The sequence below is a fragment of the Leuresthes tenuis genome, unplaced genomic scaffold (assembly GCF_036924035.1).
Source record: "Leuresthes tenuis unplaced genomic scaffold, fLeuTen1.0.hap1 SCAF_21, whole genome shotgun sequence".
Lineage (NCBI taxonomy): Eukaryota > Metazoa > Chordata > Actinopteri > Atheriniformes > Atherinopsidae > Leuresthes > Leuresthes tenuis.
The window spans coordinates 25,748,919-25,764,807 of record NW_027325375.1 but is presented as its reverse complement, the minus strand read 5'-3'; the positions used below and the strand labels follow the sequence as shown (position 1 = coordinate 25,764,807).

General features: G+C 37.8%; 1 protein-coding gene across 1 annotated transcript in view; it reads right to left on the bottom strand.

The window, feature by feature from the left end:
• Positions 1 to 1,902: 1,902 nt before the first annotated feature.
• Positions 1,903 to 15,889, bottom strand: part of gabrb4 (gamma-aminobutyric acid type A receptor subunit beta4) — a 52,836-nt gene continuing 38,849 nt past the window's right edge. Inside the window, exons 5-10 of the mRNA XM_072375363.1 lie at positions 11,692 to 11,774; positions 8,629 to 8,766; positions 6,278 to 6,430; positions 3,665 to 3,921; positions 2,935 to 3,024; positions 1,903 to 2,626 (exon numbers count right to left, since the gene is read on the bottom strand). Coding sequence (XP_072231464.1) covers positions 2,273 to 2,626; positions 2,935 to 3,024; positions 3,665 to 3,921; positions 6,278 to 6,430; positions 8,629 to 8,766; positions 11,692 to 11,774 — 1,075 coding nt within the window. The 3' untranslated portion in view covers positions 1,903 to 2,272. The remainder of the gene's footprint in view (positions 2,627 to 2,934; positions 3,025 to 3,664; positions 3,922 to 6,277; positions 6,431 to 8,628; positions 8,767 to 11,691; positions 11,775 to 15,889) is intronic.

Here is a 15,889-nt window from a genome sequence, read left to right as displayed (position 1 = left end):
ATCTAATATACAGTCTCTTTATGTATTACTGGATATTTTGGAATGATTTTTCTTACTTCTTCTTTGGCTCCACCGCATGAATTTGAAACAATAAGACACACTGAACTCAACTGACAGCCCAGACTACAATACCGTACAAACTTCATGACTTAAGGTGACACACTGGTTTCTGATCAGTATTCCTTTTTAAAGACATGCTCGTGTGGAGAGTAGATTTTCTGATGATTAATTGATACTTCCTCTACTCTGCTGTCTGTCCATCATCTTCTTGTTTCCTCGTGACTGTGTAGAAGATCATTCTTCCCTTCCAATGCCAGGGACCACGCAGCTCAGAATGGTTATTTGCTTGTGAGAGTTTTTGTTCTTTGACTGTTTGTACCTACAGTAGAGATGACACTGAGGAAGATGCTGAAATTCTCCATAGTTCAAGCAATATAAACAAAGAAGGATTTTTTGTTATTTTCTATTTTTCTCACAATATCCATTATCCATCTGTCTCAGTCATCTGAAGCCCTGAAATATGTGAGGACTATGCAAATTGATCATTAAATTTTTTTGAAAGAAATACAATTTTAATGTACTAAAGTAATTTGTTTTCATTTGTAAACTAACCAGAGGACTGCAATTGTAATGTGTGTGTTTATATATATGTGTGTGTGTGTGTGTGGATCTGAGAGCAAACAATAACACATATGGATTATATTCCTATTGGTCGTCATTTCATTCAATTCATGGCTATTTCTCAGACATTTTTCTCCCCAAGGATTACTGTTTCACTGCTGATCAGGCTGTCTTTTCTGATCCTCACGGAACAGTTTTGTGTTCCTTCAGCTACATTTGAGTGAGAAATATTGAACCTTTGCACCCTACACTTTCTGCCCAGGCTGCCCGGTACTATCAAAATCAAATAATCTTGCCTTCAGAAACTGCGACGCCAACACAGAAGAAATGCTTAACAAACAAAGAAATACTGTATACTGAGTGACAACTGTTCAAACTGTGGGCGGGTCTTTTTGAATATACATGTTCTTACATCTTCACTGTGGAATCATTTCAAACAGATAACAAAAGCAATCCCTCATTTCTGTTTAGCAAACACAAAGCAGGACATGACGTCAATGAACTTTGCACCTAAAGAGAATGTGAAGCAACCATTAGGAGGAAAGAAACAGCACAAGTATACTTCCATGAGAATACTGAATGATAAGAGTACAGAAAATGTCTTCTTTTTTTCAATCAAAATGAGCAATGCATACCTTTGACTCTTTTATCTTATAATGCCCTAGCTCTAGAACATGTTCTGACACTCTCTGAAATCACAGTATTTTTCAAGACAAAATCATATCTACAATAATCAGTATTTGTTTTTAACCATAATGAAAAAGATCCCCCACCCACTCCCACCCCGGCTCCTCCCCAAGGATGTGTTTCTAAAAATAACACGAGAAGAGAAAGGAATATAAGTTTGCGTTGACTCTGGTCAGGAATGCAGCGGTCAAACATCCCATCCACACAGCCTTCCAATCTGACCATTAGGCCAGAGCTGATGTCTGATAAAGAGAACGATATCACTTCAAAAAACCCAAGGAACAACACATAATCCAAACAAGGTTGCTGTACATAGTAGAACCGGAGGTTTCCGTGCATGTTATCCATGAGTAATGGCAGGGGGTGGGTTGTGGGGATGGGGTGGGGTGGGTGTGTTAATAGGTGAGGTCAGCAGGGCTGGGGGGGGTCTAGGGAGGGGGGGTGCCAAGGATCTCACTCAGCTGATGCCTGAACAGACAAGCCACCACTAATTCATGAGCTGCAGAAGAGGAATTTTTTTTTAGAACAATAAGTATCAATAAAAAGTCAATGGCACTCGGACATCTTTTCTCTCTCAGGAGCTTTCACTTTCTCTTCTGTTCTTGTTCTTTTCTGTTTTTCTTTTTTTGTTTTGTTTTTTTTTAGCAAAAATATCATGCAGTCTTTAGTTCCAAAAACCCCTGGTGGGATCTCATGTTTGCTTGTTTGTTTGTTTCAGGAGAAAAAAAGAAAATCAAAGCCTTGAAATTCTTCTCGCACAAGTATTCTTAAACATTCAAGTCATCCTGGTAATACTTTGTACAGCAGAAAGGTCCTTCAGATTTCACATGTGTATATAGAAATATATAGAAATATGCATATACATATGTTCAACTTGTATATGTGTATACATATTTTGGAACTGTATCAAAGCCAATTTAATGTGCTCTCAAAATATGGCCCATGATTCCTAGTGGGATGCACATCAATTCACATAATACAACCAGTAGATTAGGTTGAAAAATCCAAAGGTGATAGGAAAAATGACCCGGGACCACTTGTCAATGGTGCTAACATCTGACAGGTTTGGGATTTTCAACTTGAGCTTGGAGGAGCGCCGTCTTAGCCGACAGTTGGCCCGACTCCGCATGGCACTCCTGTCCAGCGAGTGGTGGCTGTAGCCATCTCGGGGTGCCATGGGCTTCCTGAATTGGACCCCGGAGCTGTCAAAGGACATGACTGAATTCCGAGAGTCACTGACGCTGCTCCCCACGTCAGAGGGCATCACCTCATTGTTCATGTCCAGAGTGGTGAGGAGGATATTTCCATAAGCATCCACCTATGAGGAAAAGGGAAAGACAAGGAGAGTCAGGAAAAGCTGAAATGCCAAACAGCAGCCCCAAATCCACTTAAAATTGATATTCTAACCCCCTTCCATCCCTTAAGCTGTCAAGCTTAAGCTAAATGCAAGAATGATATGGAATGTAATTTCTTGCATGCAAAAGAAATAGTTAACATGAGCTTTTTTATAAATACATCTATTATTTTAATTTGCAAAAAAGTGACAGGTAATTTTGAATTGCATTAATCATCTGACTTTACAGTGAGGGCTAGCCTTCAGCTGATATAATTGCTAAATACATGTACCCCAACTTTTCTTTGTTCCTCGAGATACAGATTTCTTCGCTGTGTAAATGACCTGAAGGTGTTGGTTTGAAACGGCACGGAAATGGAGTCCTTGCAATGTGAAAGAAAAATGAAAAGAACATTAAAACGACTCTAAAATACAGGCAGATAAGCACATTTTTATCAAAATTACACAGTGCATGAGACAAGGAGTTAACAGGAATAAGTTTTGATTCAGCATAGCATTTAGTACTTCATACATAAAACAGAGGTGGCTTCATTCAGTCTGACCTGTCTTTGCTAAAAATATTGAATTGCCACTTATTCATTATCTTGCACTTACATGTTTTGGTTGATTTATTGTTAAAACATGTCTTAAAATACAAGGTAGCAGAGTGAGAGTGAATAAAGCCTACAGCATCAACATTGACAACAATCTAAATAAGAAATGAGAATGTTTACACCACTGTTGAATTAGATGAATAGGTATCTCAATGAAAAAGGCTATGCTCGATAAAAAGCAGTCAGTGCTTGAGGGAGAAGCAATGGATGATGGTGGGTGAATGCCTATTGGGCTGTTCTGGCATCAGTGTGCTTATCGAAGATTACTTCGGGGACTAGTGTTTATGTGTTTTTGAATAAAATGACTACGGACAGGAATCTTATGTGCAGAACATAGTTGTTTTCTACTTGAACTCTGACTGACACAGAGACGTTAAGTTAAAGGGAGGCAGAAGAAGGAGATGCAAACCTGTTCCCTCAGGCGTTTTTCTTCGTATCTTGTGCGCTCGTTGTTGACTTTGTTCAGCCTCTCATTGATTTTCTTCTGTTGCGCAGGGCCCCGGCCAAAGAACACATAATTTACAAAGGCATATTCAAGCAGGGCCAGGAACACAAACACAAAACAGCCCATGAGGTAGACGTCGATGGCTTTCACATACGGAATCTTTGGGAGAGTCTCCCTAAGGTGGGTGTTAATTGTGGTCATTGTAAGCACCGTTGTCACACCTGAGTACAGTAGCACAGAGAGAAAGGAAGAATTTTCCATCAGACACTGAATTTCATTTTCTTTTCACATTTACTTACTCATATTTCACATTTACCATGAATTATTTAAAAAAAGAATAAATCAAAGAAAGAGCTTACTTGGAATGGTTGGAAGTGTATTACAATGATATTGGACAGGAATGCCATGGCATTGTTGCATTTTTAAAAATATCTTTAAATTATTCTTTTTCTTGGGCAGAATGATTGTACAGCTCATCTTAAGAAGAATTTAGAGCACAAGGTTTATGGCCAACAAAGAGTCAACAATAAAGTCCATTACCAGGACAAAAACATGTGCAGCTGCTCTGGCCTTTAGCTATTCTAATAGCGATTATGATTGACAGCAGCTGGTAGCTCGTATGTGTGAAACAAACAAAGGGTTTGCTTGGCACTCATTCGCCAACAAACAGTACAAGAAGCTCCAACAGGTCCAAGTCATTGAGAAGTGAACTGTGTGGGCCAATGTCAGGGGAAATACCCTAAATGATCACTCTCAGCTGAGAGGACTTTGGTTCAGATCGTCTGGGATAACCCAAGACCCACTGTGACACAGACCTGCTATGAACCCAAAGCTTCTTGAACTCCAGTGTCACTGTCCCAAACTGAGAGTATGCACTCCAAAAAAAGCTGTTCCTTCAAAACTGTTTGCATCTCACTACAAAGACGAAGGAAATTAAAAAAAAAAAAATTTTTCTTCTATCTTTTTTTTCTTACACAGTATGCTACTTCAGTTTCTCATGTAAAATACAGTTACATATAATAACAGTTTTAGGCAATAGTGAACTATTAGGTAAGAGAATGTGACTATGTTTAATGTAATGTTATTGAGAAGTATGATAGTCTTAAAGGTCATTAAACACTCTTTTAATGTGGTTCCTCTGGGACAGAAATATAAGTGCATCTGTCAGATTAGAGTTATTGTCCAGACACAATACTTCAGAAAATAAATGGAACGCGAAAAAGATGATCACACCATGGACCTTGGGCTTTTTACTTTACTCTATATAATACAAATCCAATTACAAAAAAAATTGGGACACTGTATGAAATGTAAGTATTTACAGAATGCAATCTTGAAACTGACTGATGCAGCTCATCTAAAAAAGCAAAAAACACTCAAACAGAGGCAACAAAAAGTATGGAAAAGCAAGTGATACCCAAAAAGAAATAGCCGGAGGAACATGTTGCAGCTAACTATGTTAATTGGCAACAGGTTAGTAACACTTTAGAGAAGCAGAGTCTCCCAGAAGTACAGATGTGCAGAAACTGAAACCCTTCCAGAATAATGTTCCTCAATGTAAAACTGCAAAGACTTTAGATATTCCTTTGTCTATAGTACATTATATTCTCAAAAGATACAGACAACCTGGAGACATCTCTATGCACAGGGGACATAGCAGAAAATCAACATTGGATGCCTGTGATCCTAGAGCCCTCAGACAGCACTGCATTGGAAATAAGCCTGATTCTGTCATGGAAATCACTACATGGGCTCAGGAACACTTCAAGAAACTACTGTCTCAGTTTATAAGCACTCAGCTCAAAAGTCTGCACCTCTGATGGTACGGGGGTGCATTAGTGCCTGTGGAACTGCCACATCTGGAAAAGCCCCATTAATACTGAAATATTTATACAGGGGTTCAAGCAACATATGCGCCCATACAGATATCGTGTTTTTAAAGGAGGGCTTGCATATTTTAGCAAGACAGTGCTAAACCACATGCTGCATCTATTATGACAGCATGGCTTCATAGTAGAAGAGACCGAGTGCTGAACTGCTCAGTTACGATTCTGAGCTGTTGCCAGTTAAGTAAATGACATTAGTTGCAACATGTTCTTTATAATACTTTTCAGCCTTTTGTTGCCCCCTTACCAACTTTTTAAAAGATGTGTTACTGCCATCAAATTCAGGATGAGCTAGTATATTTGGTGAAATGTGTCAATTTAACCATCAGATATGTCTTCCTTGTTCTATTGTGGATAAAATATTGGTTTGTGAGATTTGGAAATCTTGCAGTTTTTTTCTTTTTTTATATTTTATTTTTCTAATTTGGGTTGTATGATTTGTAATTACATTCTTACACTGTTGCTCTTATTTTCTTCTCTAGACAAATGGCAGCTAAACAAATTCAGTTGGAGAAATACGCCTGAATGAAAACAGCCAATGTTGCTTGTAACCTGCAGGTTTGTGATTGTGTAGTTGTTTATTTTCTGCATGTAAATGTGTCACAGCTACATGTTTGTCATTCCTGGGATAATGAGCAGACTCTTATGGGCCAGTTAGAAGTTTAATAATGCAGCAATGGCTGTGTCTTACCCAGGGCCACCCGAGCTGCAGAGGCATCGTAATTGATCCAGAAGGAGACCCAGGAGAGGATGGTGATCAAAATGGAGGGCATATATGTCTGCAAGATGAAATAGCCAATGTTCCTCTTAATCCTGAAACTCAGCGAGAGCCTTGGATATGAACCTGTATAGAGAGAAGATGGAGTGATAGTTTGGAAAAGTGAAGTGCACAGGTAAAAACATATCAGTGTAAAAAGGAAAGAAGGGGCACAACTTCAGACTTTCAAACTCTGCACTTTGACAACGTGCAGGGTAGTCATTTCTCCATTTGTTCTGGTGGAGCACTTAATTTCCCCAAAGCGATGGATTCCTTTCCAGGGACAAGTTCGATTCCAATTAAACATGGCAGAAAGTCGCAAACACGGCACATTTTTCTGCAACCTCCTATCTCGGCAGGCAGCTCCAGTATCCCTCTGAGAATTGTCCCAGTGAGTTGCATTGCTTTTCTTTTGCACTTTGTCTGTCCTCTAAACATTCCAAAAGGGCATTTTAAAAGCGGATAATTGCTACTCATGCCTATACGCTGAAAAAAAGTTTACTCAGTAAGTCATCCATTGGAAACTCTGCTGGAAACATCGCAGCTGTTTGTGCCAGAACATTAATTGGTCTTTTGATTACACTTTGATCTACCCACCATGACAATACACCGGTGATGCAAAATACAGTACAAATGTCAAAGCTAAATCTTTGTGCCACATATAGGATGATGTTTATAAGGCTGGAAATATGCTGTTGGAAAAAAACAACAGTTTTATTTTCAGTGTTTATATAAACCTAAACTATTTCATCTAAACATCCCCTGACTTTGGGAAATAGGAACACAATGAAAAATGAACTCATCATTTCAAGGTTCTTATAAACCTTTTCAATCAATAGCTTAGCATACATACTTCATCGAGTCTGAGATAAACACCTTTGATGACCCAGGTGAATGCCAAACTAATGTTCTTGAATTTCTTTAAACCTATACATGAGAATTATACATATGTTTAATATTTTCCTTAATTTAGAATTGTCCATTTGCTTAGGGGCATGTGGGGTCAAATGCAATTAAACTAGTAATGCAATCACACAACAATTGATAACACATCTGTCATAGTTGGACTTCGACAAACATCTTCCCCAATGTAGCAGATCTGTAGTCACTTTCACATCGTTGTCACTATTAAGCTGAACGTTTTGTACTTTGTTGCTGAAAGTTAGATGAGAAAATGTGTATGCTTGTACATTAAATAAAAATCATAGAGCCTGTAAAGTGTTTCAGGGTCTTTCATTAAGACCAGAAACACGGATATGATATATTCTTAAAATAGCAAAATATTGCTCGAAAGCTCCTAACTAGCATGTCTTATCTTATGTCTGGAGTTTGCTGGATACCTGATTTTATCAAAAAAAGAATTAGATAAAATCTATCTTGAATGATTTAGATGTGCTGTTTACCTTTGAACCTTTAAAATAAATAAATATCTGTAATTTCATGTTTTCCTCTAAGATAGGACCAGAGTATGCACGAGTTATTGTTTTTTTTTCCAAAACTCTTTCTGATGCATGCAGAACTTTGAATCTCTTACCGTTGTATCACATTTAACCGAAACACGGTGAACACTGCTCGGCCTAAAAATCTTTTCCTAAACCACATCTGCATTTATTTAGAAATGATCATCTGCTTTGGAGAATCTTTTTGGAAGCTGCTGTACCAAAAGCATGACATCTCTCATCTGACTCAAATTACAAGCTTCCCAAAGAAAATACATTTTAACTCAATGTCAACATACAAGTCGCTAAAAAAATGAGGAAAGAAACAGTCATTTCAGGTGATGTCAAAGTACTATACCTCCATCTAGAAAAGTAAAGATTTTTGGAATATTTATTGCTTTAATCAGGTATTGCATGACAGTATTTGAGTGTATAATATGTTTAGCAAATGAAACCTCGGTTCATTGCCTACAACTGTAAGTAATAACAGCATGCCTCTATGAGTACATGAACTATAAAGTACCAAAAAATATATTTTCTGTACATTTCTATGCTTTATTTTCAATTATGTGGTGGTATTGAATTCTAAAAGAAACACTAACAATAAAACTTATCTGTGAATTGTGAAGTAACTATAATAAGCGTTGCATATATCATTTTTTTGCAGGTCTGCTACCATTTTAGTAATGTGTGAAATGGTGACATATAACTGACTGGAGTGAAAAGGCAATCCTCCACAGTTACAATGAGAGCTTTTCTTATGGATTCAGAAGGGTTTCTGGATTGCGGTCAAATCATTGTTGCATATGCAGACTTAAAGTCAAATTAGATCCAAAGCCATCTTACCTGTAGTAAACCTGACCTCCCTGGACACCAAACGGATGTCCACGATGGAGAACTGAGGTAACTCTAACTTGTCAACGCCTGTCACAGCGTTGTCGTCTCCTTGCCAGAAAAATACAATGTCATCTGTGGTGTATCCATCTGTGTTGAGATCAGAGCAAAGGGGAGAAGAGGGAGGAAATACATGTGAAAAAGTAACAACCAGAATTCCATCATGGAGTAACTGGTCAGTGGAAGCTCAGCACCACAGTGATAGTGAGTGGAGAACCATCGCCAACACTACTTCATGTTTCACCTGGTTGATTTACAGACTTTTACCAGAGACGACTTGGATACATGGATAAATCGATACACCAGTGCAGCCACTGTTTTGAGTGTCTTCCACACTGGCACACTAATTTTTCCAATAGTATTTTAGCTGAATCCTTGGCAAGTCATACCAGTCAAGGGAATAGAAGTTGCACAATTTAACAATGTTGGAAACTTAATCCAAAGCAGAGAGGTGACTGAAATATCAGATATCTACTGTGTGCATTTTGTGATTTCACATAGAAAGAGAAACCCTGCCCTCTTTGACCTGTTTATGTGGTTCATTTGAGCTGATCTGAGTTCTGTCAGTCAGTGTCCTGAGCGGACACGTCGCAGGCAGAGAATACTGCTTATTTTCTCATGATCGGTAAATCTAATTTCATTTACTTGGTTATTGTAATCATTTATGCTTGGCTGGGTGGTTAATAACGATCTTTTCTGTGATGTGACTTATTCTGGTGCTGAAAAATCCTGTAAAATTGTAACTTAACTAGTTTTTTTGTTTTATTATTTTTAATCGTATTTTTTGCATGCATTCGAGTGCTTGCATTAGATTTGTCAAGACGAATTAGGTAACTTTTCCAGAGGTAATCGCAGCGTCTGATACATTTTCACTACAAACTTGAAAAAATTCATTCCTTTATTATAACTTTAACGCCATCTCCACATTTTTAGCAAATTATGTATTGATTCACGTTATATATATTTTTTATTCAAGTAAACATGTCATTGTTGCCCGACAGTAGTAGTCCATCAGGACCACACAACATCAGAGTGAGAAAAAAATTAAAGTGTTAATTTCCAAAACCATTTCTGATTAAGACTTAAATCTGTCAACCCACAATCACATGCTCCACTCTCCAGACTCCCATGATGCTATATTACTGCATGTATTACTATCAGCATGAATATTCATTAACATGTGTCACATGCTATGACATGACCACACATTCTCAACCGGCAGTGCAATTGAAAGTGACCACAGGAGCAGATTTATGTTTATAGGCTTGCATGCATTCACTGCAGAGCTATTTCTCAGTCCGGGAAGTGTTACCACATTTCACATTCTACTACCCCATGTCCAGACCTGGATGGCTTTAATCTTACTAAGGGACCTGGATTCATTACCATTAAATCTCTCTCTAAGGTTATAGGGTAAGGAAATGTGACATTGTCCATGAAATTGAAACAACTGCCTGCCTAATCCATCAAACTGATGGTTAATGTGCACAAGTCACTAGTGCATAGCATTCCATGACCATAAACAGCAGATTTTCTTGCAGCTTTTTAATTCGTGGCCTTTCCATATTTCTTTGTTTACTTCAGTGCCCGGGGGTAAACACTCTGCTGTTTTTCCTTGAACAACAAGAACCACAAAATATCTAATATATCGAGCAAGTCAGTTTGATTAATGGTGTAGTCAATGAAAATGATCAAGCAAATACAGTTTCTAATTAAACAACAAGCACATTTTTCTTCTGGTAATGATAACTAAAGAGAATGAAAGTATCTGCTGCTTTGATTTCTTGAGGCATTCTTGAACCATACGTCCTCCTTTATGGAAAGAAGCTGAATTAACCGTTGCTTACATTATACTATGATTAGATTATTTTGAAGGAAGATAAAAGTGGGATTCCTTGCTTAAAAAGTTATTTTTCACCTAGCAAAGTTTAAGCTAATGTTCAACTAAGAGTCATACGCCAATGTTTCACACTATAACATGAATTTAGAATATCTAGTTACTGTAATTCTGCTAGTTTGAATAGGAATTTATTTAATTCATTTCCAGCAGTGGCCCTGTACAAACGCATCCAGAGAGCTTGCTTCGGTGGAAGCAGTGAACAAACATACAAGAACTTCCATATTAGACAGCAAATGTTGTATTTCAGTGCGCAGGCTGCAGCTCGGATGTTAACTTCTGGCTCTTAAGCACAGTGTAAAATTGTTTCATCAGGAATCAGCCCATTTCAGATAGCCCTACAGTAGAGGTGGGTTTTTATCGGCTCCAGCTCAGCTCCACATCAATAAGAATAAAAACACTGTGGTATACATGTTAACACGTATAGGCTCCTGTGGTCTGAGAGACAAAAATGGGCACAGCTCACATTTTCTTGACAGAAATACACATCTACTGACTGGAATGTCTCAAATGGAGGCTCTGAAACTGACAGCAGCAAGTCGCGGACAAAAAGAGATGAGATCGATCAATATTTTTTAATTTTCTTCTCATTATTTTGTTGACTTGTCATCAAGACATCTGAAAGTTTATTCCCTGTCCCGCAGTGAGGGAGTGATGTTCATGGTACAGTCAAAAGTAGTTAACTAGCACGATTATCTCAGAGTCGTGAATACCAGAGACTGTGATCCAACACAGCCTGTAGAACACAGTGTAATTTCTGTTAAAGCACACTACAAAACTATTAGACTTTAAGAATTTAGACAGATCTAGCACTGCAGCCAAATTATTGTGAAAATGGCCCAAGATATTTTTAACTAACTCAGCAAGATGGATATTAATGCTATTATTTGGCTTCCACAACTGAGAGATCCAAGGGTGGCATCTGTCACCCTGAGGGAATAATAATCAAAGCTCTTCTCCAAGCACTGCTATTTTTTTGCCCATTACTCAAGGCAATGTCAACTCCTGATGTAAAAGATGAATAACCAGTGAGAACAGTTGTATGGTGATCATGCTCTACACTTTGAAGGGTTGATGTAAGTAGGGTTGTCTTTGCTGTAATGATGAAATAATCTTACAGCTTTCAATTTCCAGGGTGCAGTTCTGCTCATCAAGGGGGTACCTCCTTAAGTCCATCATGCAAGCAGCAGTAGTTGTTATTCTGAGGACAGAGGTGAGATAAAAAAAGACCTGTATTATTAAAAACATAGACAATTATGTCATTTTTAGAACAAACAATGGAAAAGATTAAGTTAGAGGCCACAATTCAGCATGTTGCACAATGAACTCCCAGCAACATCAGCACATACAGTACTCAGGAATAATTATTTAGTTGTAAAAGAAAAACATTTTCCACATTTTCACATAATGTTAAATATGATTTATATTTTTTTGCTAATGAAGAGTCCAGGAAAGCTCATTCTCTTTATTTGGACCATTTATTGCGTGGCCTTAGATTTAGTTGATGTGTCTTATTCATTTCAACTGCTGGGATATGACTTTCTGCCAGGTAACTTTGAAAAAAATGTATGTAAAGCAGTTTATTAATGTCAATAAATCCAGCAGCTCAGGAAAAAAGAAATTATAAATGCAATAGCAAACATCTTTTGCATTTAACTGAAATGTTTACTGGTGTAGCACATTTACAAATCTACCTTCTGCTGTTGTCGGTATGTGTGCATCGTACCAGCAATCTTATGCTTTTACTGTCCTTCTGTGTAAATTGAATAGAAAAATTAATTTTTAACTCATTGTCTTTGTGACCGAAGCCACCTGCATGTTCACAGGCAAGAGCACATCTTTGTTGACTGTTAGAATATAATGAAAGGCAAATGAAGTTTAACCCTTTAAAGGATGCAACACATTTTGAGTGCATTATCAGTGTACCACAAATGGCACCACAGTGTTTTTTTTTAATTGAGTACGCACCCATCTGCAAGACATATATTTTAGTAATACAGTAGGTAATAAGCTGTTTGTGCTGGAAATGTATTCCTTGAATGCAGAGTCTTTAAATTGGTCACGGTGGTGTGAACAGAGGTATGTTGGAGTGTAATTGTGAAACAAAATGTGCTCTGCTGAAGCTGATTTTGTCAGATTAACACAAAAGCATAAAGGGCTTCTGTGTCCATGATGGCAGAGGGCTCCATGAGGAATAAAGACAATTACACATGAACAGAAACCGTGGCTGGTATGAGTTTACTGAGCTGCATTGTGCTGCGCAAGCTTCATTATGTTCTGCTCTACTGTACTGCACCTCCCTGTTGTCTTGAAGAACAGCTCTGCCAAGAGGCAATAGCAAGGCTACTACTGTTACACGCTGTGAAGAGATAACATCTTAACAAATTTAAATGGAACAAATCTCCCCACAATTATATGTCTTTCTCTCAACATCAGCTAATTTTGTTGTGTACACTTAATATAAATGGATTGGGTCATTTTTCACTGAAACTAAATTAAATCTTGTTGTATGAACAAGTCTTATTGAATTAATGAAAACATACCAAACTGAAATAAAGGCTGATATGTAAACCCATTAAAACCTATATTAGTTCAAATCACCCAATCAGATTTGAGTCTTAGCTCTCAATATAAGTTTTGACTAATACGATTAATACGTTTAATCTTGACCCAACCCAAACATATTGTTTTGACATTACATAAGTGCTTAAAGCTGAAAGAAAACCTAGTGCTCACTAAGGGTAGTTGTATACAAAATAACTATCTGGTCAAACCTTTTCGAGCCTCAAAGTGACTTCAGAAACCCAAAGTTAAAGCCAAGTCATGGAAGAGCAGTGAGCGGGAACTTTACCCTCCGGTGAAAAAGGCAGCTGTTCTGTGCTATAACATCATGACATCATTTAGATGTGGTAATGGAAAAAAAGCTGCAAAGGTTTGTCAGTTTGGCTGAATTTACCATTAGCTACATTTAAAATAGATCAATCAATCAATCAACAAAGGCATGTGTTTCATTGACTAAATGCTTGCATCAATTCTTGTTGGTTGTAAGTAAATCTATCACTTAAAATAATAACATGTTGAATAAACACTGTCAAAAAAAGACGGAACTAATATCCCCACAATTATATGGTTTTCTCTCATGCTTTCAACATTAAGCAGTTGTATAAAATTAATATGTTTGGGTTGGGTCAACATAATCTATTAGGGGTGATTAAATGAATTTACTAATGCTGGGTCATGGTGAGTTGAACAAATGTTACATTAGTTGTTTAATGAACAAGTGTGAGTTTTATGGGGTTTATTCACATCGATCTTGTTATTTCACTTTAATCTGTTTTCATCCATTTAACAAGACTGACAAAAGTAACATAGAGAACATTGTTATTCACACAGCAAGACTAGACCTAACCTATACATATTAGGTGGACACAGCAGAATTACCTAAAAAAAATACCTTAAGAAGGCCATATAATAGTATGGAAATGTGCTCCATGTATTTCTATGTTCATTCAACAAGCATTTTTTCTTTGCAATGGTTCTTCTTTTAAAGAAATTTCAAGTACAATTGTCAGCAGATTCAAAGGGCATCTGGAAACTCACCAGATCCACTAAGCATTGCTCTACATTTGTCGTTCACCATGTTATGTCAGTGTGTGAAAATAATCTACTTATCTTATAGAGCCCAGAGGGGAATACAAAACACAAAACAAAAGATAGCGTCACCCACTTCCACACTTTTCCTCTCCACAAATGCATCACCAAAGACTGAAAAGGTGTGGAAAAGTTCAGGGAGTGAAAAATGGAACCAAACTAAAATATGGAAGAACCTATCAAGTGCTGTCTCAAACCTCTCGCTAAAGCAAAGTTATGTGTCCTCTATGATCATAAACTGGTCGTTAGATCCAGACAAGAAACTGTGAAGAGTTTTTTAAAAACAATATCTCAGGTACACTCGCACTCTGTGACAGTGAAAGCCGGGCAGCAGCAGCAGCAGCAGCAGCAGCTTTGAGTAATGGACAGAAATTAATTCTTGACCCCCTTTGGCAAAAAGCACACTTGAAATAAAATTGACTTTATATTTGGCAGTTAACAAGTCATGAGAGAGTCATCACTTGAGTAGGCACGGGCAGGGACGGCTCATAGCGAGGGATTTGAAAATGTCAGCAGATGTAGGTCAGCAACTTCAACAGTCCCACCAGAGATGATCAGCAGCCTCGGACCTGAGTAGGCACAGTAGTCCATCAATCAGCAGTCTGTATTCTTTGTGGATCTATTGATGTTTTGGGTGTGTGTGAAATCCAAGTCTTTGCAATAGGAAGAAAATACGTAAACAGAACATGAACTGATTGGCAGCCCTCAAACTCAAGGTTGTAAAAGGACAATTAGTTACAGTCACCGTATTTAATTTAATTCAGTTCAATTCAGTTTCATCAATCTAGTGCCAATTAAAAACAACATCACAGGACTCTTTGAACAGAAATAACAATTTGCATTTCTGACCAAGCATCATGCCAACAAAGACAACAACTAAAGCAATATGGAGGTGGATCCCAGAGGCTCGCCACTACAGACACGGGGGCTTTTAGATTCGTGAGCAATACTTTTGACGCCTACGCAGTCTACTCCTGCATCCCTCTCTGTGTTAGCTCGCTTACTAAAGAAGATCACTGTACTATCACAGCACTTGGCTTAATAAACAGAGGAACAAGAGAAAGCGAAGTCACAGCAATTGGAAGAGAGAGAACACAATCTGGCGAGAGCTTAGCTCAACAAAGCCCTCAATGCTCACAGGACCCAGTACACTATCAAACCAGCTTGTCAGACAGCTAGTGATGATTCAGCTTCTCATTTTACTGGCAAGTTAGAAAAACCTGCTCCACATTTTTTTCACTGAGTCTGACTTCTTTAACTGACTGTAAGATTGATGTTTAGAAATGACTTTGCAACATCCAAATGCTCTTCTGCACCTCATGCACCACTCTCCAGATTCAGCCTCTTCTTACCTTTCTACAAAGTTTAAGCAATATTTTATAATAATGAATAGGAGCAGATGTAGTCTGAATATACATTATAATTTCTCTATGTATGACTTTGATGGAAACTTTAACGGAGAGGCCCTGTCTTCAGAATCCAAAGTAAGAGTTCAAAAGTGATATTAGTAATATACAAGCACAATTAGAATGATTACGTTCTTAATTTATATGTACTTAATTGGAATGGGGCTCAGTGGTTTGCACTGCTATCTCATAGCAAGAAGGTTCTGACTCAAACATGCTGGCTTCCAGGGGCATTTCCCCCTTTTTTCACTTCTTTTTT